Source organism: Mercenaria mercenaria, chromosome 13 (genome assembly GCF_021730395.1).
Source record: "Mercenaria mercenaria strain notata chromosome 13, MADL_Memer_1, whole genome shotgun sequence".
NCBI classification, from domain to species: Eukaryota; Metazoa; Mollusca; class Bivalvia; order Venerida; family Veneridae; genus Mercenaria; species Mercenaria mercenaria.
The window spans coordinates 73,701,811-73,724,800 of NC_069373.1; the positions used below are offsets into that span (position 1 = coordinate 73,701,811).

Here is a 22,990-nt window from a genome sequence, read left to right on the forward strand (position 1 = left end):
TGTATGTATCTTCTTGGTAGAGAGGCTTCCTGTGTGAAGTTGGATTAATTCCAGCCAGGGAGTTCTAAGAAATAGCCCGAGTAGGAAGTTGGGACTGTCAGACATTTAAGTGGTGACTTTTTCAGGAACCATAAAACGTCTCATGTGACTTCCAACACTGCCTGACATTTTAAAATAATTATTATTTTCAATATTACTAAGTGAAGAGCTCTAAATATGACTGCACTGCATTTTCTTCCACTATCTGCATGATGAATTACAGGAAAAGGATGAAAGAAAGAGAAAAAATATTTGTGATTTATAATGCTGACTCTGCACTTTCAACCTCGATTAAAATAGCTTTTTGAAATCAATATGCTACAACTAGAATTATTAAGAGAAATTGTTATATGATAATGTGCATTGTATCTTATCTCATATCAGTAAAGTAAGAAAGACCAAACATCAAAACTCAGTTCTGATAATACATTACTTACAACTGAAGATATATCATAGGGCCATAAGAGAGGATTCAAGCTACTAGTGAGCTGGGCCCCAGGACTCCTATAACTCAATGTATAGGAGTCTAAAAATCATGTTACAAAGTGAAATTAAACTACAGAGTTATAGCTGGATTTATATACTGCAAGGTGCTCTGGTATATTAAATGTGGGTATTATTCCCCAGGTTGAAACTAAAACAATGTTGAACCAACCTAACATATTACATGGAAAAGAAGGCAATAAAAAAAAGTGTCTTCCACATATGTTAATGACACATAAGTCGTAAGTGGACCAAATATAGACATTTCCGCCACAAATTTTATACCGCTACACAAATTAAAACACACACGCCTCCTGTCTGAACATCTAAACCCTCAGGCAAAATTATGCACGTACTCTATGCATGAAAATATCATTATGTTCAGGGGACACTTAGTTTAACTGTCATGTTAAAGTTCATTTTCCCAGTGTATTTAGATGACAATTATGATCTTAGATGAAGTTCCAGCATAATAAGTTCATTACACGACCTTCAAAACAGTTCACATGTGTATAAAGTTTCAAGATTACTTTACTAAGTTCATACATGAGCTTAGGTTTGAGGAATAAAGTAGTTTTCTCTCTAGTTCATATGCAAGTAGTTTTAATATGGCTGCCAGGTACAATCATGAATTATATCTAAATATCCATGTAATTTAAGTGTTCTAGCAAAGCCAAAAATGCTGCAAAAATGAGTGAGCACCTTGGATATTCTATTTGTGGGAAGATATGCAGGTAGTAATAGTCAAACTTGGCTAAAGAAATAGCAATTGACTGCCCGGACAAACAAGCTACTTCATTAACTTCAGATTCTGTCAATGCAATTTAATCAAAATTTAATTATTTTAACTAATTAACTGATTAAAAAAGTCTTTTATGTTTGAGGTAGAAAGATATTTAGGCTGATTAATCCACATGATTGCAAAGATATATGTAGAACCAAATTTGCTTCAAAAAAAAATTTTCAGTTGATCCAAGCTTAAATTAATACACTTAAGTAAGCTAATTGTATGTGACTTACTTCCCTTCGCTTTAAATACCCCATTTGCAAGCAAAACCCATATCAGAGACTGGGTCACTAACAGCATCTTAAACCTGTTATCTGATTTGATTTTGAAAGTATTGGAGTCATCTCTAAAGTTTTTTTCAAGACAGGTTTGCAACTGAATGTTGTATATGTGGTATTAAATTTGTTAAAAAATGCACCAAACTCCACTCATTACATGTGGTTTTATGGCTTCATTACAATGTATTTCTTTCAGTCCTTACTAGACACTGAAAGAGATGATTTGCAAAAGAAGGAATTGAATTTCATATTGTTATTCTCAGTAAACTAAAAGCAGCATAAATCCACATAATTATCCTTAGAGATACAAGCCTTTTAAAAGTGTCTATATAAGACTTATAATACCAACAATATTACAGCCAGACCTTTCATCAATTAATTCCTGGATAAGGTAGTATAAATCCAGGGCTGAAGTGCTATTTAACTTTTGTTTCAGTTTATAACAAAATAGGAAATCTGACTTACAGGGAACAAAAACAAGAGTGTCATAATGACCCTATATCGCTCACCTGTTAAACCTGGCCTTTGAATAATGAAGAAAAACATTCTGACCAAGTTTCATGAAGATAAAGTCGTAGATGTGGCCTCTACAGTGTGAACAAGCTTTTCCTTTGATCTGAGTGGTGACCTAGTTTTTGACCCCACATGACCAAGTTTTGAACTTGGCATGGGAATCATCAAGAAAAACATTCTTACCAAGTTTCATGTAGATAGGGTCATAAATATTGCCCAGAGTTTTAACAAGCTTTTCCTTTGATTTAAGCTGGTGATCTAGTTTTTGACCCCACATGACCCAGTTTCAAACTTGGCCTAGGAATCATCAAGATAAATATTCTGACAAAGTTTCATGAAGATAGGGCATAAATGTAGCCTCAAGTGTTAACAAGCTTTTCCTTTCATAACTCTGGAACCAATGATGGGATCTGGCCAGTTTTCAAAAGGAACCGAGATATTATGCCAAAACAAGTTGTGCGCATGTTTGATTAAAACTGATTGCAAAATGTGGTCTATATCGTGTTCACAAGAAATTGTGAATGGACGACAGACGACGGATGGACGACAGACAAAATGCGATCACAAAAGCTCAACCTGTCACTATGTGACAGTTGAGCTAAAAAGTTAAAACGATATATTCATTTGCATAATTTTTATATTTTATATATTTTTATCATCTGTTTAGATGCATTTTTGTTATATTCCAAATTAGAGCATCTTTGAGTGAGATTAAGTTGAACTTGAAACAAGAGGGCTAAGATGGCCCTAGGTCGCTCACCTGAATAACCCACCATAACAGTGTAAACATGTTTTACCTAGTGATTTCATGGAGACAAATATTCTGACCAATTTTCATTAAGATTGGACCAAAAAACGTGGCCTCTTGAGTGTAAACAAGCATTTTCTTTGATTTGACCTAGTGACCTAGTTTTTTACCCCACATGACCAAGATTCGAACTTGTCCAAAATTTCATGAAAATGCACATTCTGACAAAGTTTCGGGAAGATTGGAGCAAAAAAGTGGCCTCTAGTGTATACAAGCTTTTCCTTTGATTTGACCTAGTGACCTAGTTTTTGACCCCATGTGACCCAGATTTGAAATCATCCAAGACTTCAAGATAACAAACATTCTGACCAAGTGCTATAAAGATAGAATAAACTAGAGCTATCACTAAAGGTGATGAATGTACCCCCCGCATGCACTGACACAGTACATTGCAATTTGACGCACACAAGATTGCATAATTTGTGGACTGTATGTATATAGACTGAATGTATACAGTATAGTAACAAACTAAAAAGTCCCATAACTATGCAGAATATTTATCTAAAAGAATGTAACATGCACCATGCACAACTAGGGTTGGTACTGATCACTTGTGTGAAGTTTCATTAAATTGTGTGTAAGGGTTTGGTAGATTAGGCACGCACAAGATTGCATATGCAGACTGTATGTACATAGTATGTTAACAAGAAACAAGTCCCATAACTCTGCAATTTTTGTCGCTGAAAGAACCTAACATGCCCCATGCACAACTACTGTTGTTACTGATCACTTGTGTGAAGTTTCATTAAATTGTGTCAAGGGGATGAGGAGAGATGGTGCGCACAAGATTGTGTCTATGTATATAGTATAGTAACAAAAAAGCAAAGTCCCATAACTCTGCAAATTTTTTTTCTGAAAGAACCTAACATGCCCCATGCACAACTACTGTTGTTATTGATCACTTGTGTGAAGTTTCATTAAATTCTGTCAAGGGGATGAGGAGAGATGGTGCGCACAAGATTGTGTCTATGTATATAGTATAGTAACAAAAAAACAAAGTCCCATAACTCTGCAAATTTTTTTTCTAAAAGAACCTAACATTCCCCATGCACAACTACTGTTGGTACTGATCACTTGTGTGAAGTTTCATTAAATTGTGTTAAGGGGATGAGGAGAGATGGTGCGCACAAGATTGTGTCTATGTATATAGTATAGTAACAAAAAAACAAAGTCCCATAACTCTGCAAATTTTTTTTCTGAAAGAACCTAACATGCCCCATGCACAAATACTGTTGTTACTGATCACTTGTGTGAAGTTTCATTAAATTGTGTCAAGGGGATGAGGAGAGATGGTGCGCACAAGATTGTGTCTATGTATATAGTATAGTAACAAAAAAAAAAACAAAGTCCCATAACTCTGCAAATTTTTTTTCTAAAAGAACCTAACATGCCCCATGCACAACTACTGTTGTTACTGATCACTTGTGTGAAGTTTCATTAAACTGTGTCAAGGGGATGAGGAGAGATGGTGCGCACAAGATTGTGTCTATGTATATAGTATAGTAAAAAAAAAAACAAAGTCCCATAACTCTGCAAATTTTTTTTCTAAAAGAACCTAACATGCCCCATGCACAACTACTGTTGGTACTGATCACTTGTGTGAAGTTTCATTAAATTCTGTCAAGGGGATAAGGAGAGATGGTGCGCACAAGATTGCGTCTACGGACAGACGGACAGACAGACAACCTGAAACCAGTATACCCCCCCTTACAACTTTGTTGTCGGGGGGTACAAAAATGTGCTCACCTGGGTGTAAACAAGCTTATTCTTTGATTTGACCTGATGACCTAGTTTTTGACCCCATATGACCCAGATAAAATTCATACGATTTCTCATGCAAACATTCTGACCAAGTTTCATGCAATCAAATAAACAAGACTGTTAACAAGCTTTTCCTTTGATTTGACCAGGTGACCTTGTTCTTGACCCCATATGAGCCAGTTTCAAACTTGGCCTAGGAATCATCAAGATAAACATTCTGACAAAGTTTCAGGAAGATAGGGTCATAAATGTGGCCTCAAAGTGTTAACAAGCTTTTCTTTTGATTTGACCAGGTGACCTAGTTTTTGACCCCATATGACCCAGTATTGAACTTGGCCTAGAAATCATCAAGATATACATTCTGACCAAGTTTCATGAAGATAGGGTCATACATGTGGCCTCTAGGTTGTTAACAAGCTTTTCCTATTATTTGACCTGATGACCTAGTTTCTCATCTGACATGACCCAGTCTCGATCCAGGCCTAGTGATCATCAAGATAAACATTCTGTGCAAGTTTATTTCAAATCAAAGCATAAATGAAACCTCTATATGGCTGAAAATTTGGCAGTAACTGTAACCCATCATGGAATTTAGCTGGTTTTTGAAAGGAACCGAGATCTTATTGTGACTTAAGTTGTGTGTAAGTGTGGTTAAAATCAAATATAAAATTTCACTTCTATCGTGTTCACTAGGTAAAAATTAACAAAATTCGGCTCTTTCAGTGGTCAATCAGGGGCCGTAAATCCGGAACCTATGATTGAATCTGACAGATTCATCATGGAATCCAAGATTTATTGTTGTTAAAGATAGTCTGCAAGTTTGTATCAAATCAAACCATAAATGAAGTCCCAATATGGCTGCAAAAGCAAAAATAGCAAATTTTGGCCATTTAAGGGGCCATAACTCTGGAACCTATGATGGGATCTGGCCAGTTTTCGAAAGGAACCGAGATATTATGCTAATACAAGTTGTGTGAAAGTTTGATAAAAATTGATTGCAAAATGTGGTCTCTACCGTGTTCACAAGCCAAAAATAGCAAACTCTGGCCCTTTAAGGGGCCATAACTCTAGAACCCATGATAGGATCTGGCCAGTTTTCGACAGGAACTGAGATATTATGTCAATACAAGTTGTGGGCAAGTTTGATAAAAACTGATTGCAAAATGTGGTCTCTATCGTGTTCACAAGAAATTGTGGACGGACGGACTGACGGCCAGTTTTCTCACAAAAGCTCATTCTCTCACTATGTGACAAGTCTAAAAATGCAGTACAATGTTCCATTACAACACATTAAGCCAATTATTAGACTGGCAGTAAAAGGTGACAGTATAATTACCACACAAGGAAACTTGGATTAGATTAACCAAGAAATAAAACATATGACAAAACAAGACATCATGAACCAGCTATCTTTCTTGGAAAATGAAGCAAAGAGTAATAATGTTTGTGACAGGTTCTGACGCACGTTAGATGGGAGTTCCAGAATGTCTGGTTTTGTCAAGAGGTTACATCATGTTTGTTTAACTGTTTAACTGCCCCATTCTGCATGTAACTAATCTTTAAATTAAAATAACAGGCAATATTAAGTTTTGAGCAATAATTGATAATATTTTTGTATGCTATTTTGGTATTGTTTGGCCGCAAAAGAAGCTCATATGGGCATAATAGCTTTCCTTACGATCAAACAGAAATTATTGTCATTACGGGTGGGTTCACTACCTTAAAGAAATTTGCTAGCTACTGCTAATTCTGCATGTGTCCTATATATTTTCAACTGTAAATGGTTTCCCCTTGATTTTAAACATGACATATTTCTATTCCACAAAATATATAACAATTAAATGCTCTCCTAATACTAGGGACAGTTAAAAGCACTTCCCTTTCATCAGTCAAAAGGCAATAATCAAAGCGACATTGTCAAAGCCATTACTAAGCCATTGACTAGCTTAGGCTAAACTGTCTCTTGTGTGGTAATTTCACTAATTATTGTCTCAATTTTTGTCTAGAGTATGATCAGAGATACATATCCACTAGTCAATACAGGCACTTTGCTTAGACTTTGCTTATAACTTAGTTTTGGAATGCCTATTCCAAATAATAACTTTGACTGTCCTTTGATATCCATTGCAATTTAGCACACAAGTCTGGTATAATTCAGATTTTGATTTTTAATATTTTTTGCGGGATACTACTGCCTGTGCTGCAACCATTGTGTAACCCACACTACTGCCCCCCTTCCCCTTTCCCCCACCTTCACACACACATGCAATTTCACAGTTTATGTTGAATAATGTCTTGAGTCCACAAATAATTCTCAGCTATCCACCCCCCCAACCCCTCACACTGCATTAAGAGAGTAGGAAACTGTTAAACGAGGTTGTGCTGTGTGCAATGCTTTCTTGATTATTTCTATGGCCTATGATGCAGCTGTTTTCCTAGTGCACTAGCTATCTCTACTGAGCTAAGTGGGCGCTCCTGTGAAAAAGGTTCATGAACTTCATGAATTTATTCATGGAATTTGTAAGAATTCATGAATTATCAAAAAAGTTCAGAAACTACAAGGAAAATTTCACTAACTTAAATTCATGAATTCTCAAGTTCAAGAATATTACTTTCATTTCTAAAGGTGTAAATGTAGTTCATGAACATTTCGGAAAATCCATTAAATAATTTAAAAAATTTATGAACTTGAAAATGAAATTCAGATGATGATTGAAATTGTGATTCAGGAACTACAGGGTTATGCCCTGTAAAAATGTTCTAGAACTAGTATTAAGTTCTTGAACATTCAAGAACTTCTGAAGAATTTAAAGAATTGAACCAGCATAACAGTTCTTAGACTGTGGTTCTAGAACATTGATGGTTCTTGTACATTGGTTCAAAAACTGCAAAAGTTCAAGAACTTATAGAACTTTACCAGTTCCTGAACAGTTACTGTTGGTCTAGACTAAGAACCAAAAGTGTTCATGAACACAGGTTCATTGAAAGTACTAAAATTCAAAACCTTTTTCTAGTTCAGTACTAGTTCTTGAACCCAATTGTGAGTTTCTGAACTGTTAATTCATTAAACATAAAACTTAGGTTTATTACCTTTTACAATAAATGAATAAGTTCATGAACATTAAATTCATAATGTCACATGATCAGTTTACATTATTTTGTTGCATGCTGGGAAATTTTTTGCAGATGTGATTCAGCAATTTTTGAGAAGTTTGTGCAGCAAATAAGAAGGAAATATTTATCATACTACAGTTAGGAATGGTTTAAAAGGAACATGAGTATACTGAATATCAAATAAGTAATTATAGTGTTGTCATAAAGTGTTCATTTTTAAAGAAATATAAAATCATTTTAAAATGTCACAAGTTTTCACGACCCTGAAGCAAAGCAAGTATCTAAATTTCAATCTTGAAATTAAAGTAAATTATACATTGTTTAACTTAATGTTTTGTATTTTATACAGCAATTGTTTACTTCTTATTATGCTCCCAATCCCACTCTAGTACCGTGTTCACACTAGCAGATCGGTTTTATTTTTATCAGGCACTTATTGGCTATAATTGGTATTTGACATTCAAAACCCATCAAAATATAATCTAGTTTGCATCCACACTAGGCAAAGAAATGTGGTTTAAATATATACATGCAGTGTTGGAAGTTAACAAATATCTTGCAATAAGCAAAAAAGGTTACAAAGAATTGAGGCTGACTGAAACAGGAAGGGGTCATCAATGTTTAAACTTCAGTGTTCATCTAAGAATTTCTGTTCATTCCATCTATTGTCCATTTTGAGCGTCAGCATGACTCCATATCGCAATTTAGTGTTTTTGTTTCATCAACAGTCCAGTTACTTTTGCCAGCCACAGCATCAATTGTTTGATACAAAAGAGAAACACATGGTATTCTTCCGCCAAAGGGTAAGATCTGTGGATTTGGGATTGTAAAACCAGATATAACTCACATTTGCGTTCACATTTGTAAAATAATGTAGTATTACTTTTTAATGTAGTATTAAAACCACCTCCCGAGGTAGTTTTAATGCTACATTACAGAAACCACTTGACCTTTACAAAATTCACGTTTAACACCACATACAGTGTGCCACAAACGAGTTTAAAAAATAAACCCAAGTTAATGTAGGATTAAAAACGCAGTCTGAACATGGTATAATATACTGTTTCACTCAACATGTCATTTGTTGAGGGTGGAAAATGTCACTGTCAGGTCTCTGGCCACTAACTGAACAACACTTTGACCTACAGGATTTTTTTCTTGTATCAAGCTCTACTGAAATTATTCAAAGAATTCCATTACATGCAGATCTCTCAGGTTTCATAGTGTTACATTCCTACCAGGTTACCTTGACTAGTTCATGAATTTGTTCATGAATAAGTTCATGAAATAGTTCATGAATAAATATTAATGAAAATAAAAATTTATGTTTCATGAATTATTCATCAATATTCATGAATGAATATTCATGAGAATCAAAATTTAAGTTTCATGAATTTCAATATTCATGAACTTGTTCATGTATTATTTTTAATTCATGAACAAGTTCATGAATATCGAAAATCATGAAACATAAGTTTTGATTCTTATGAATATTTATTCATAAACTATTTCAAGAATTTGTTTATGAATAAATTCATGAAGTTCATGAACCTTTTTCACAGGGGTGCAGTGACAATCATAATGGTAACCGCATTCAATAACTGATTGGAAAGCTCCTGAATGATCATGTGATGAAATCCTGTATTTTCATTTTCTGGTCACAATTTATAACTTGGACAACCAAGTAAAAAAGAAATAAATATTTCATACATTTTATTAGCCACTGGCAGTCCATCATTTCATCATCTGCATAAATTCTGGAGTCCATCAACTAATCAGGAAGTTGCAAATGATCATGATTGTGAGAAATTCCTGAAACTTTTACTTTTTTCATGTTTCCATTTTGAACACCATGACCACGTAAAAATGGAATTAATTTATTTTCATCTCCCAAACAAGTAACCATTGAAGGAGATTTTTGAATAATAACAATGATACAGATCTGTTTATTTCAGCAAAATAAGCTAAGAACATTAAACTGCCATTTTGTCTACTATAACACTGGTCAAAGTCCATTGTCTTATCACTTAAAGGTGAGAGATTAAACACATCTGACCATACAATTACCCTGTATTACAGAATCTATTGATTCTCCAGTCATAATCAAACAATTTCGGAGAACTATCAAGAAAGCTGGCTCATTTTTTCCTCCAGGGAATTTCCACTCAGTAATATGATCATTTTATGAGTTATAGAAGTGCAGTTAAATGAATTAATCCTAATAAAAAGAAATAATATGAAGAAGATCACTAAATCTTGCTCTAAAGCAAATTTCCCTCTTTGGAGAACTGCTGCTCCAATGAAAGCAGATCTCCAGCCCTATGTTTTTTTGTGCCCAGTCTGAAAAGCTCAAGCTTGATTGGTTGTTTCAAAACACAAATTTGAAATTGACCAATGACAGGGCTCCATTCTGAGGCTGGTTCTAAACCTCAAGTTTGATAGCCTTGGAACTTGGTCTAACTGCAAACTATACCATTGGTAAATATTATGCCGTCCATCAGGATTGCTAAGAATAGCTCAAAATCATGCTAAGGTCAAGGTATTTCAAGGTCACACACCTGTTTCCTGTATTACAAAAATAAACCATTTACCATTCTCAAAATATGTGTCATATCATGTTAAGTTACAGACAAAATATTACATTATTGTCATTTTCTCAGAGCAACATGTAATATTTAACCAAAGGGCAAGGTCAAAAACCAAAGCCAGAAAAACAACGAGGTTTCATGTTACATAAACTGATTTGCTGCAATAGTCAAATAAAATCCATATTTGGAGAAGATGATTTTGTGCAGATGTCTTTACATATTTTTAAACTTGAAACACTATTACACTTGTTACTAAAGATATATTATGCCCAAATTTTGTACTTGAAAATATGTATATGGTAATTAATATAATCATGTATTTTTGTGTAAACATGTTTGTCTGTATAAACACTACTACTAGTAATACTGTATGTTAGGTTTTTGATACTAAACGCTAATACATATATAAGTTAACAGTCAGTACATACGTATGATTATGTTTGTTTTTTCATGTTATAATATCTGCAGAATCTTAAGGGATTGGTTGGTGCCCAAGCCTGGTAGGGCGAGGGTACCAACGATTCCTGAGGGATTCTGGAGATGTTATAAGCCCTCTACAGACGGTAGGTTTTTGTTGTACAACACTAATTATCTCAAAGATGTACAATTTTGAAATTGTACATTTTTCACATACAGACAGTATTCCATTCCCATATAAATCACAGAGATTTACCTAGTAAACATAGTGCATCAGGCACCAAAAAGAATGTAACCATTAATAATAAAAAATAATATTCACCTTTTTATGTCCCATGAATTTGATTACGCATGACACAAATGAGCCAAGCCATGAGAAAACCAACATAGTGGCTTTGCGACCAGCATGGATGCAGACCAGCCTGTGCATCCGCACAGTCTGGTCAGGATCAATGATGTTTGCTTTCAAAGTCTATTGCAATTAGAGAAACCGTTAGCGAACAGCATGGACCAGACTGCGCGGATGCAGGTCGGAAATACACTTTGTTAGTTTTCTCATGGCGCGGCTCAAATCATTTAACTTTTCAGTGTCATCCTTTTTCCATTATGCATTAGAAGCCATTTCATATTCAGATTTGTGTTTATTTTTTGGGCAATTGTTTCTGGAATTTCATTCACTTGCCTCTTATCAACTAATTATTTACCAATTTGTTGCTTGTCAACGTCGGTGGTACGTAAGGCAAGACTTACGAAATAGAACATGTCCTAATCTGTAAGTCAAGACTTAAGATTTACGAAATCAAGGAATAGCATCATACACACGATAATATTTGGCTGTACAACTTAAATTTAATTGGTGTTGTACAACAAAAACTTACGTCTGTAGAGGGCTTAACATGGAAAGAACATGACTTGTGCTAATGCTATTCTAGCATGAACACATAAAAGACTAATAAATAAATATAATGACACTCAGCATCATGAAATTCCCATGAAATGCGCAGGAATATCTGCACTATTTTTTTCACGTTGATGTCATTTCCTTTTAAATTATCCATTTTGGGGCCATAATATGTTTATGCTTTGCCATGCAACATATGAAAAAGGTGATTTAACAGCATGTGTGCACGAGAATCTCTCCGTTAACACACGCTTTCTCTCCTGTTAAAACATCCTCGAAACAAGAGCACCGCCTTGCGGGTGCAGATGCTCATCTGATTTTTTGTCTCTGTATAATAGAAATATTGACTTACCCATGATTTTCTAAGTCCAAAAGGGGCCATAATTCTTGCAAAAAGCAATGCAGAGTTACAGTACTTGCTGTGCAGTGTGAGCTTTTGATGGTGAAAAAGTGTTGCAAGTTTTAAAGCAATAGCTTTGACCGTAAAGGAGAAAAGTTGACCTAAACGCAAGAAATCTGATATTTTCTAAGTCTAAAAGGGGCCATAATTCTTGCAAAAAGCAGGATGGAGTTACATTACTTGCTGTGCAGAGTCGGCTTTTGATGTTGAACAAGTGTTGCAAGTTTTAAAGCAATGGCTTTGATAGTTTATGAGAAAAGCTGACCTAAACACAAAACTTAACCAAGAAATCTGATTTTCTAAGTCCAAAAAGGGCCATAATTCTTGCAAAAAGCAGGATGAAGTTATGTTTCTTGCTGTACAGAGTCAGCTAATGATGGTGAACAAGAGTTGCAAGTTTCAAAGAAATAGCTTTGATAGTTTAGGAGAAAAGCTGACCTAAACATAAAACTTAACCAGGCAATGCCAACAACGACACCGACACCGATCAATGATGACAGTAACTCATCTTTTGTTTTAAAAATCAGATGAGCTAAAAAGACAAGAACAGCGGTTTTATTCTACAATGTATTTTCACTACAAAAACTGAAAGTTTAAGTTTTTAAACAAGACTTAGTGGCTCAGATGCTAAATTTAAATCAATATCTAAATTGCCAGATAAGCATAGTATATCAACATATCAACAAGGATGCATTCAATGATAACTGTGATAATAAGTCACTTTTACAGCAATAAAATGACAGTGGCATCTTTATATATGTCATAAATTAATAGTTTTATTTTACCCTTATATAGCTTTAAACTCCATAAATAAAATAATGTAAGTATTTTAGGATTCTTTATTTCAGTTGTAAATTTAAATGTTAGTTTATGACCTTTTACTGATAAATTTGAACTGAATGATAATTCATTAAGTAGAGCAGTTTTAAATGTTTAATACAACTGTAGGAGCTGTAACTAAAGAAACTAATCAGAAAATTTTAATGTCACAAGCTTTTATGATTTTCATTTGTCTTATTTTTGTTCTGTTTAACATCGCACAATCACAATTATAGGTCATATGGGGACTTTCCAGCTTTGACAGTGGAGAAAAAACCCAGGTGCCCCTCCGAGCACTATTTCATCACGGGCCTAGGTAGAAGCAATGACTTCTGTAAGCCAGCTGGATGGCTTTCTCACATAAATTTAATTTAAGATTCAATGCCTAGACTAAGGCTTGAACCCACATCAGTAAGGGGCAAGTGATTCAAAGCCAGCGTTCGTAACAACTCGGCCACCATGACTTTTGATCTACTGTGCCATAATTGCTTGCTACAGGCAGCAATAGCTCTGTATGTCACATCACTGGTCTATGGGTTCTGAGGTATACTGACTGCACACCAAACTTGGTCTACAGAATGACTAACATCGCTGCTTCAAAACTCAGAGCGTAGAAGTCGCTTTTTTTCTTATTTACTTAAATCTGGCACAGGTTTAGAAGAATCAATAAACAAGCACTGTAATAACAGTACGGTATTGCATGTTAAAGACTCATTATACAATTTAACACTTTTGCTTTACACATATCATATTTCTTAAACTCTAATACTTTCTTATTCTGTGACACTGGCAGAAAAATACTGCAAATGAAACATACAACCCAGAAAAAGTGTTTTCTTTCTGGAAATTAGTATTTTTTTCAATTACCTTGTTCATACATTTTTAACATTGACTTGTTTGCAATATGCTAATTGGGGCAAAGCACATGCAAATGCACATCATTACAGATGATTGTAAGCTAGGTCTACACAACTGTGGTGACAACTGCATCATCACATTGTGGGACTAATATTATCATCATAAACAACTGTGAGGTCAATATATCATTGCAGAAAATTGTGAGGCCAATAAGTTCTCACAAGCAATTGTGCCATACAATCCTGAGGCTATACAGCACTGCTGGGCTAATGCTTCATCACAAATAATTGTGTGGCACATTATAGTCCTCACTAAATTATTAACTTCTGCAGATAAAAGCATCATTGCAAACAACTGTTGGGCCAATATATTACTGCAAACAACTGTGAAGCCAACACAACATTGCAAACAACTGTTGGGCCAATATATTACTACAAACAACTGTGAGGCCATCACAACACTGCAAACAACTGTTGGGCCAATACATCAATGAAAACAACTGTGGGGAATATACTGTATATAATTATATAATACAGTATCATTTTATTGCATTAAACATATTACAATGTTTATAGCACAAATACAATATAAACTATAATTACTGGTCATCACTAACAATTGTGAATACCACTGTAGGCCAACCTTTCGGGTGGGGAAGAGGGTTGGGGGTGGCAATACATCATCTGAACAACTGAAGTAGTCAATGAATCTTGAAATAATTAGATAATGCAGACTTAACCCATTTTACAGCAAGTCTGCCTCCTACTTGATCAATATGCATATAACAGCTTCTATCCTCACTAAAAGTGCAAAATAAGTCATCACTGAATCCATAATTAGAGTTTGTAATATTGTGGGTGATCAAATATTGAATCAGCCATTCCTTGTTGGAGTTTTGTGTATCTATACAGTTCAATCAGTTGCATGTTGCAGAGGATTGAGTCATAAAACTTAATTAACCGTAACAAAATGGTAGGTGTAATCAATATCACTAAAAACATTTAATTTCTCTCATTTCATTCATCATTAACAAATGTTCTACAAATTAAGTAGACTGTATTGATCTGTCCTGTGAAACAGTGAAGTTAAACTAGGTATGTTTTACAGACAGTGAGATTAACAGTGACCTATATACAGTTTGAATACAATGGCCATAATATACAGGTTAAATCAAAATCTAATCTAATGTGTCTGAAACAGTGGCTTTTATATACAGGTTACTAAAACGAATGAAACAGTGACCTTTTCAATACAGATTATTTACATTGGATGAAACAGAGACCATTATATACAGGCTACTAACGATGAATGCAACATTGACTTTTATATACAGGTTACTAACGATGAATGCAACATTGACCTTTATATACAGGTTACTAACGTTGAATGCAACAGTGACCTTTATATACAGGTTACTAATGATGAATGCAACATTGACCTTTACATACAGGATACTAACGATGAATGCAACATTGACCTTTACATACAGGTTACTAACAATGAAATCAACAGTGACCTTTACATACAGGTTACTATCAATGAATAAAACTATGATCTTTATATACAGGTTATTAACAATGAATATATCTGTGACCTTCATATACAGGTTACTGACATTGGATGAAAGAGTGGCCTTTATATACCTGTTACTAACAAATCACAGAAGGGAGCACAAACAGTGACCTTCATATCAAGGTTACATAATCATGTGCACTGCAAGTTACTGAAACCATTAAAACAGAATGAATTATAGGCTTTATTTTTCAATAAATAATATAAAGTAGCTCAAGATGACCAAAAATCATATTGTAAAAGGTGAATTTTTTAAGTCATGTGTATGTGTGCCTACCAGTATCTGGGATGACCTCAAACAATTTCTTCAGAAACTAACTATATATCAACCTGACAAGATGTCATAGTCTACTGTAATATATCATTCAAGCTGCCACAGCCCCATATATCAACAGACATTATAGTATATGGTATTTTCTTTCTCCTATTTTTCCTCTCCAAAATTGTTACAACAATGCATCATATAAATATTCTATAAACTATTCCCTAATGCGAAGATGGTTCATAAATTTGTAATGTCAGTAAAGTATAATTATGAAGAGAGTATCGATTTCTGAATTTAATATAATTGCACAGTTTTGAATATCAGTTACTATCAATCAGTCAAAATTAAAACAAAAATTTAAAAAAAAAAAAAAAAAAAAGATTCAAAAAAGAAAGATTCAAACTTTTTACCTTGCCTGCCCTAAGAGCCGCAAAATCCGCTTCCACAACAGCTGCCGAGGGTCTACGCCCTCTAGACAGCATAGGCTGCATCTGCAAGTTTGATGACGACGACATTGCTACTGTACCGTTACTCCGTTTGTTTAACTCTGGTGAGCCTTCATACACTGTCTCCAAACCTGGTGTCTTAGCGGAAGCCAGCTTGTCAAATATTGTCTATGACTGTCAATGACAGTCCTTACCTTAGATGTCAAACAAAGAGTACAAGATTTAAAACACCTAATGTTGTAACACTGTTTCCTGATAGGTGGAGTGTAACAGATAGATCACTCCCCGCCACTTGTCATTTTCATGAAAAACATTTTTATGGTATGTAAGCATAAATTTAGAACGTCACTGAAATACAATCTCCGTTTCACTTAACAAGGATATTATGTTCAGATAGTTTTACTTAACGTCACAGTATCTTTGATTTTCTCTATTGTTTTAAATTTCACACGACACCTTATACACTTCAAGTTCTATGAAATGCTCACTTGGAGTATTGTAACTAATCTTTGATGGTAAGAAAGTTTACTATATATCTAAGGTCAAACAAATTTAATATCTAATCACGCAAATACATCAATCCCTCTATTTAGCAACCATAATACGTTCCTTTGGTACGATAAAAGACTCACAAACATTTGGACTTTGAAACAATGTAAGAGATTAGCAAAGTTCAATAACTACCAACTTCAATAAATACCGTAAATGGATACTAACTCGTTCTCTACCAACAATAACTGTAGTAGTGAAAACTGTATTGATACACTCATTCAGTGACTAAAAATGTTTTCTTACAGACAAATGCAGCGTTAATGAACAAATTAAATAAAGTACACAGGCGGAACAAGGTTTGGAAACATAATGGTATCGGCTCTCCAAAACATGGTTGGGAAACATAATGATATTGTCTGCATGATAAGTGACTTATAAGGAATGAACACTTTAAAGGTACGTTTTCACTTTCTTCTTCTTAAAGCTGGCGCTTTTTTGAAATTTTCAAATAAAGTAAGTATAATAATGCTTTTATATCATTAAAATCACATTTTCCTGTTTATTATGCGATAATATAATTAAAACAATATATTTTCCAAATGCAAAATACGTCTTTGATCCTTTTCAAAAGGCAAACTGTAACTCCCATTTTTTAACCAAAATGAAAAAACTTTTTTTTACAACAATTCCATATTAGAGTCTGTCAATAATTCCTTTTTAAATAAATCCAAGCTTGCAGTACTAACTATTGTTCATCTACTATCTATCTTTAAGCCTTTTATTTTCTTTATATATTTAAGCCATCCAATCGCTAAAGTATCCACTTTTCTTCCATTAGTACCATTTTATACCAAATAAATCCGAAGTCAGCAGACTGAAGCTGTCTGCAAGCTACATCAAATGATACTCATCAACTTTAATAAAATTCAGTAGTGAAACTGCCCTTAATTGACATTAAAGAATTCTCTGCAAAATCACCAGACCAGTCTATTATTTATCCCATTCTTGTGAAATGTAAAATGACAAAAAAATTGTAAAGGATGTCAATTACAACAAAACATTACAAAGAATATATATAGGAACAGGGTGACCTGTATATACTTAAAGACAAAAGACATATATTATCACACATACAATATATCTTAATTTAAAGAAAAAAGACCTCAATGATATGATTTTCTCAAGTAACCAAGAAAATAGACTGGTTAGTGAAGTATTATGGTGCCATCAGTCTGTGAATAGTTTGGAGAAAAAAGAATATTGTTGTATGTGCCTATAAGGCATATCATTTATAAGAAAGGGTCCTGACTTTGTCCCTAAAATCGACAATTTTTTTCAAGATCCATTTATAAGACAGGTGATACCCTTTTTTCCTGCAGGAACTTTAAAAATAACCAACACACATTTTTATCTCATCTGAAAATGATCTCAACACTTCATTCTGGTATTATCAGATAATAATCAGTATATTAGATTATTTTTCAAACTAAAATTTCACTAAAAAGTATCAAAAATACTGTCTTTCTCACGCTAAATCCTTCTCAAAAGTGCCGATACTGGCATGCCAAACCAGATAGTTCATGCTACTTTATGATTTTAATGAAACAGTAAAATTAAATAATCTATAATGGCTTTTTCTGACCCTAAGAAGACCTTAATTAATAAATGCTGGTAAATCCACAATTATGTTAATTTCATATAATATTAATAAATGTTCTATTCCGACTGTAAACGGTATACTGACACAAGGCATGCGTACACAATTTAATTAAGAAATAATAAATCTGTTCCTATATTTTATCAGTTAATAAAATATGGGCAGGAGTTTGGATGCGTAATAATTAAATCACAAGTGCGTAGCACGAGTGATTTAATTATTCGCATCCAAACGACTGCCCATGTTTTATTAACTGATAAAATTATTGGAACATATTTATTATTTCGATTCTAACAACGCAAATAATTCACATTTTACAGTACTACATTTTCAGCGTAATACGTCATTCGGGCCATATGCTGTTACAATTTACCCCCTATGGTTAGAAAGCGTTGCATAGCCAATGGAACGTATAGATATTTGTTTCTTTTTTATCAGAATTTTGAGAAGTATTCATAAATTAGTAATGTAACAGCTCGCAAACTAATAATGAACAGAATCATCAAATTAGGCGAGTTGACCATGTGTTACGAGTGACGAGGTTAACTTTTATATGACGTCACATCATTATGACGTCATACTTTATGTCATACATTTATGACGTCACCGCTGAATCATAATTAGGCTAATTGAATTCGCTCGTAGAGATCAGAACGTGTTTTACGGACCTACACATAAGTCATTATGACTTTTTATTATATTTATGTTTTTGAAATGCTGTTTTCAACTGTTTGGCCCTGAAATAATTCGTATGTAATGGAATTGAAGTAGAATTTCTTATGTTACAATCATAGGGGGTGAAATGTAACAGCCAACCATATTTTATCGTAGATTCATGTATAGGCGATTTCGCTATATGTTTATATAGCAATTGCTGCGGATCGTGTTAGAATTGCTGATAATTTCACAGTACAATAAATATATATTTGACAGAAATAACAACCTATACATGACAAAGGCACTAAACTGTAACTTGCCTGCTTTAAACCTTAAATATAGTAGTGGAAACCTCACAATTCAAAAAAATTATTCCATTTTTAGATTCGATTTCAAATTTCACAATGCTTTTGAAATTATGATAAGAAACTGACAAAGCAACTGTTTAAACTGAGATTGTGCATAGTACATACATGGTAACATGTTGCACATGAACTTTTGAAGCCAGAGGTTCAAAGGGAAGTAATAAAACAAGAGCTTTCTGATGAAAGCCCATCTGACTATTCAAAACCCGATACTTTTTTGTTTTGTTATGTCATTTCGACAAAATTATTGGTAATATGGCAACTTTCCAGCTTTTCATAGTGCAGGAAGACCTCATGGGCTCCTACGGGCATTATTTCCTCACGGGCGGGCACCTGTGTAGCACCGCTGACCTTATAATAGCTTACATACCGTATAACCCCGTTTAAACGCCCCCGGGGGCGATGCATTTTACGAAAAATTTGATCTGAACAATGTCAGTAACTCGTATAAACGCCCCCCTGTTTATCCCAATTCATGCACTGACATAACCCGATACGTAATCGTACTGGGAATCTGTGTAAAGTCGCGCGCTGAGTGACATCATCCGAGTTAAATTCGATCAATACTGTAGCGTTTATAGCGTGGCATATTCAGTACTTTAATACACACAGTAGATTTATTTGTGCCATGCCTGCTGAGGTGTTTAAAAGTTTGTGTTAATAAAGTGTGTTTTTTTTTGAAATTCATTTGTATTGTTATGGCATTGTTATTATCTGGATATTATTGTGTTGGATCTAGGACCAATTTTTGAAGGTAAGATTTTTTTATTTTCCCCAAAAAACGTGGTGGGACGGGGGCGTTAATACAGAGTTATACGGTATAAAAACTTACCTCACTTTTCAAGACTCAAAATTTCTTTGATATAAAGTGGGTGCATATATTTTTTGTTATGAAAACAATATGTATTTTTTTCTCTTATTAATAATTATCTCCAATATTGGTAACTACTTTCCAGTACTTGATCAACACAGTGGGTTGTATTTTTAATTTGTTGTTTAATTACCTCCCTTTAAATCCTTGTGTGTGTTACTTTTTTGACATTAACAGTAACTAGTGCCCCTTTGAAACCATGTGATTCAGCAAAATATTTTTTGAAGGTCTTCTGCATACAGTTGTAAGTATTTTGGAATTTTAAATGTCTGCCTTTTGTAGTTTGATTCAAAGATCATGGAACAAAGCAATAAAATCCCTATACAGAACTAATTTAGTATATAGGCATTGAATTTCATGGTCTAGGCCATGAGAAAAAGAATTTGCTGATTTGAAATTGCGATTTGAAATTGCGTAGTTAAAATAAAAGACAATATTTGTATTCTAACTGCTACTGATGCCTCCTCAAAATCAACAAAAATGACTCCCTAAGCAGTACTAATGATTGAACAGCGCAACCACACCAACTGGATTGTAACTTGTTTGGAGAAAGTTTTAACTCTCTCATACAACTGTAATTATCTGTGAACTCAATATCAATTTATCATTCAGCTGTAAACTGGAAGTATAATCAATCTGAAACACACAATCCAATTATCTCAAATTAAAAGATTGAAATTTATATAATACTGCAAGCTAGAATATGCTGCAATTTTGCATCAAAGAACATAACAACAATTCTGATTTCATGCTGGCATATAGGATCATTATCACTGTATATGTTTTAAAACTAGTGGTTCATTGTGGTATATTATGTTAATGTTATAATTTGTAACATGACCAATTCCAATGAGTACATAAATGGCTAATTATGATAAGAAATGGTACAGTAAAAGCATTTTTGTTCAGGGTACTACTATTTTATAGATTTGGTTGTCACATCATTACAAATATTAAACCTCAACCACTTCTTCTGTTTTCAAAATTTGAAAATCCATAAATTTATGTCCCCCAACCCCACCTCCCACAACAAAACCATTTTAGATGAAACTGCCAAATTTTTACCCATGGGAAATTAAAAGATCTCTTCTATCAAAGCAACAATGCCAAAATAAAGGCTTCATAATGAATGAAGTTTTATACTTATCTATTATACTATGTTCATTATATACAGATTAAGAGAAAGATTATACAGTGGGTGTCCCAATAAGGATGGTAAACAATCAATATTATAAGAATCATTATTTATAACCCCAGAAAGTCTGTCAGACAGACTGTGTACTATATATCAAGTCATTTTTGAGGATTCATGCACTTCCTGACCAGAATCACTATCTCATATTTTCAAACTGCAGCAAAACTATCATATCAGCTCAGTAATGGGCATACAAGCCCAGTTTTCATAACCATTCACTGCCATACCCACTAGCTACCACACCACTACCATACCACTAGCATTCACTACCATACCACTACCACACTACTACCATACTCTCAAACAATAATCAGTTACTGCCACAGAACACTATCACTCATTTTACAATAACCATTCACTATCATTCTATGTAATAATAACCACTACCATTCATTCAAACAGTAACTGTTCACTACCATACCACCAGTATCTATCTAATAATAACCATTCATTACCACACCACCATCAGTCCTGTCCATATTAAATGAAGACAGTCCAGTACTTTTCAGATCCTACAATCGTACAATTTGTTAACTACTAACCAAACCCTCAAATTGTCCACAAAAACAGTCCAGCACTAACCAAATCCTCAAGTTGTCCTCAAATATTGTCCAGCACTAACCAAATCCTTAAATTGCCCTTAAACATTGTCCAGCACTAACCAAATCTTCAAATTGTCCTCAAACATTGTCCAGCACTAACCAAATCCTCAAATTGTCCTCAAACATTGTCCAGCACTAACCAAATCCTCGAATTGTCCTAACACATTGTCCAGAACTAGCCAAATCCTCTAATTGTCCTCAAACATTGTCCAGCGATAACCAAATCCTTGAATTGTCCTCAAACATTGTCCAGCACTAACCAAACCCTCAAATTGTCCTCGAACATTGTCCAGCACTAACCAAATCCTCGAATTGTCCTCAAACATTGTCCAGCAGTAACCAAATCCTCAAATTGTCCTAACACATTGTCCAGCACTAATCAAACCCTCGAATTGTCCTCAAACATAGTCCAGCACTAGCCCAGTCACTTAACTTGTCCTCAGACATTGTCCAGCACATACCAAATCCATTACTAACCAAGTCACTTAACATGTCCCCAGACATTGCCCTGCACTACCCCAGTCAATTAACATGTCCTCAGATATTGTCCAGCACTAACCAAATCCTGAAATTGTCCTCAAACATTGTCCAGCACTAACCAAATCCTCCAATTGTCCTAAAACATTGTCCAGCACTAACAAAACCCTCAAATTGTCCTCAAACATTGTCCAGCACTAACCAAAACCTCGAATTGTCCTAAAACATTGTCCAGCATTAACCAAGTCACTTAACATTGTCCAACACTAACCAAATCCTTAACTTATCCTCAGACATTGTCCAGCACTAACAAAATCCTTAATCTATCCTCAGACATTGTCCAGCGCTAACAAAGTATCTTAACTTGTCCTCAGATATTGTCTAGCACTAACAAAATCAATTAGCTTGTCTTCAAACATTGTAAAGCACTAACCAAATTCTTAACTTGTTCTCAGACGTTGTCCAGCATTAACCAGATCACTCAAATTGTCCTCAGACATTGTCCTGCACTAACCAAATCCTTATTTTGTCCTCAGACCTTGTCCAGAACTAACCAAGTACTTAAATGTCTACAGACTAAGACAGTGTCCAGCACTAACCAAGTCTCTTTACTCATCTTCAGACA

General features: G+C 34.3%; 1 protein-coding gene across 2 annotated transcripts in view; it reads right to left on the minus strand.

Annotated features, from left to right (window-relative positions):
• LOC128548011 (S-adenosylhomocysteine hydrolase-like protein 1) overlaps positions 1–22,990 on the minus strand; it is a 177,139-nt gene that overhangs the window by 91,542 nt on the left and 62,607 nt on the right. The window contains exon 1 of one of the 2 annotated variants that reach the window (XM_053522267.1): positions 16,014–16,409. The exons of the other annotated variant lie outside the window; for it this stretch is intronic. Within the exon in view, the coding sequence (XP_053378242.1) occupies positions 16,014–16,118 (105 nt within the window). The 5' untranslated portion in view covers positions 16,119–16,409. Of the gene's footprint in view, positions 1–16,013; positions 16,410–22,990 lie in introns of those variants that run through there. 2 annotated transcript variants of the gene reach the window in all.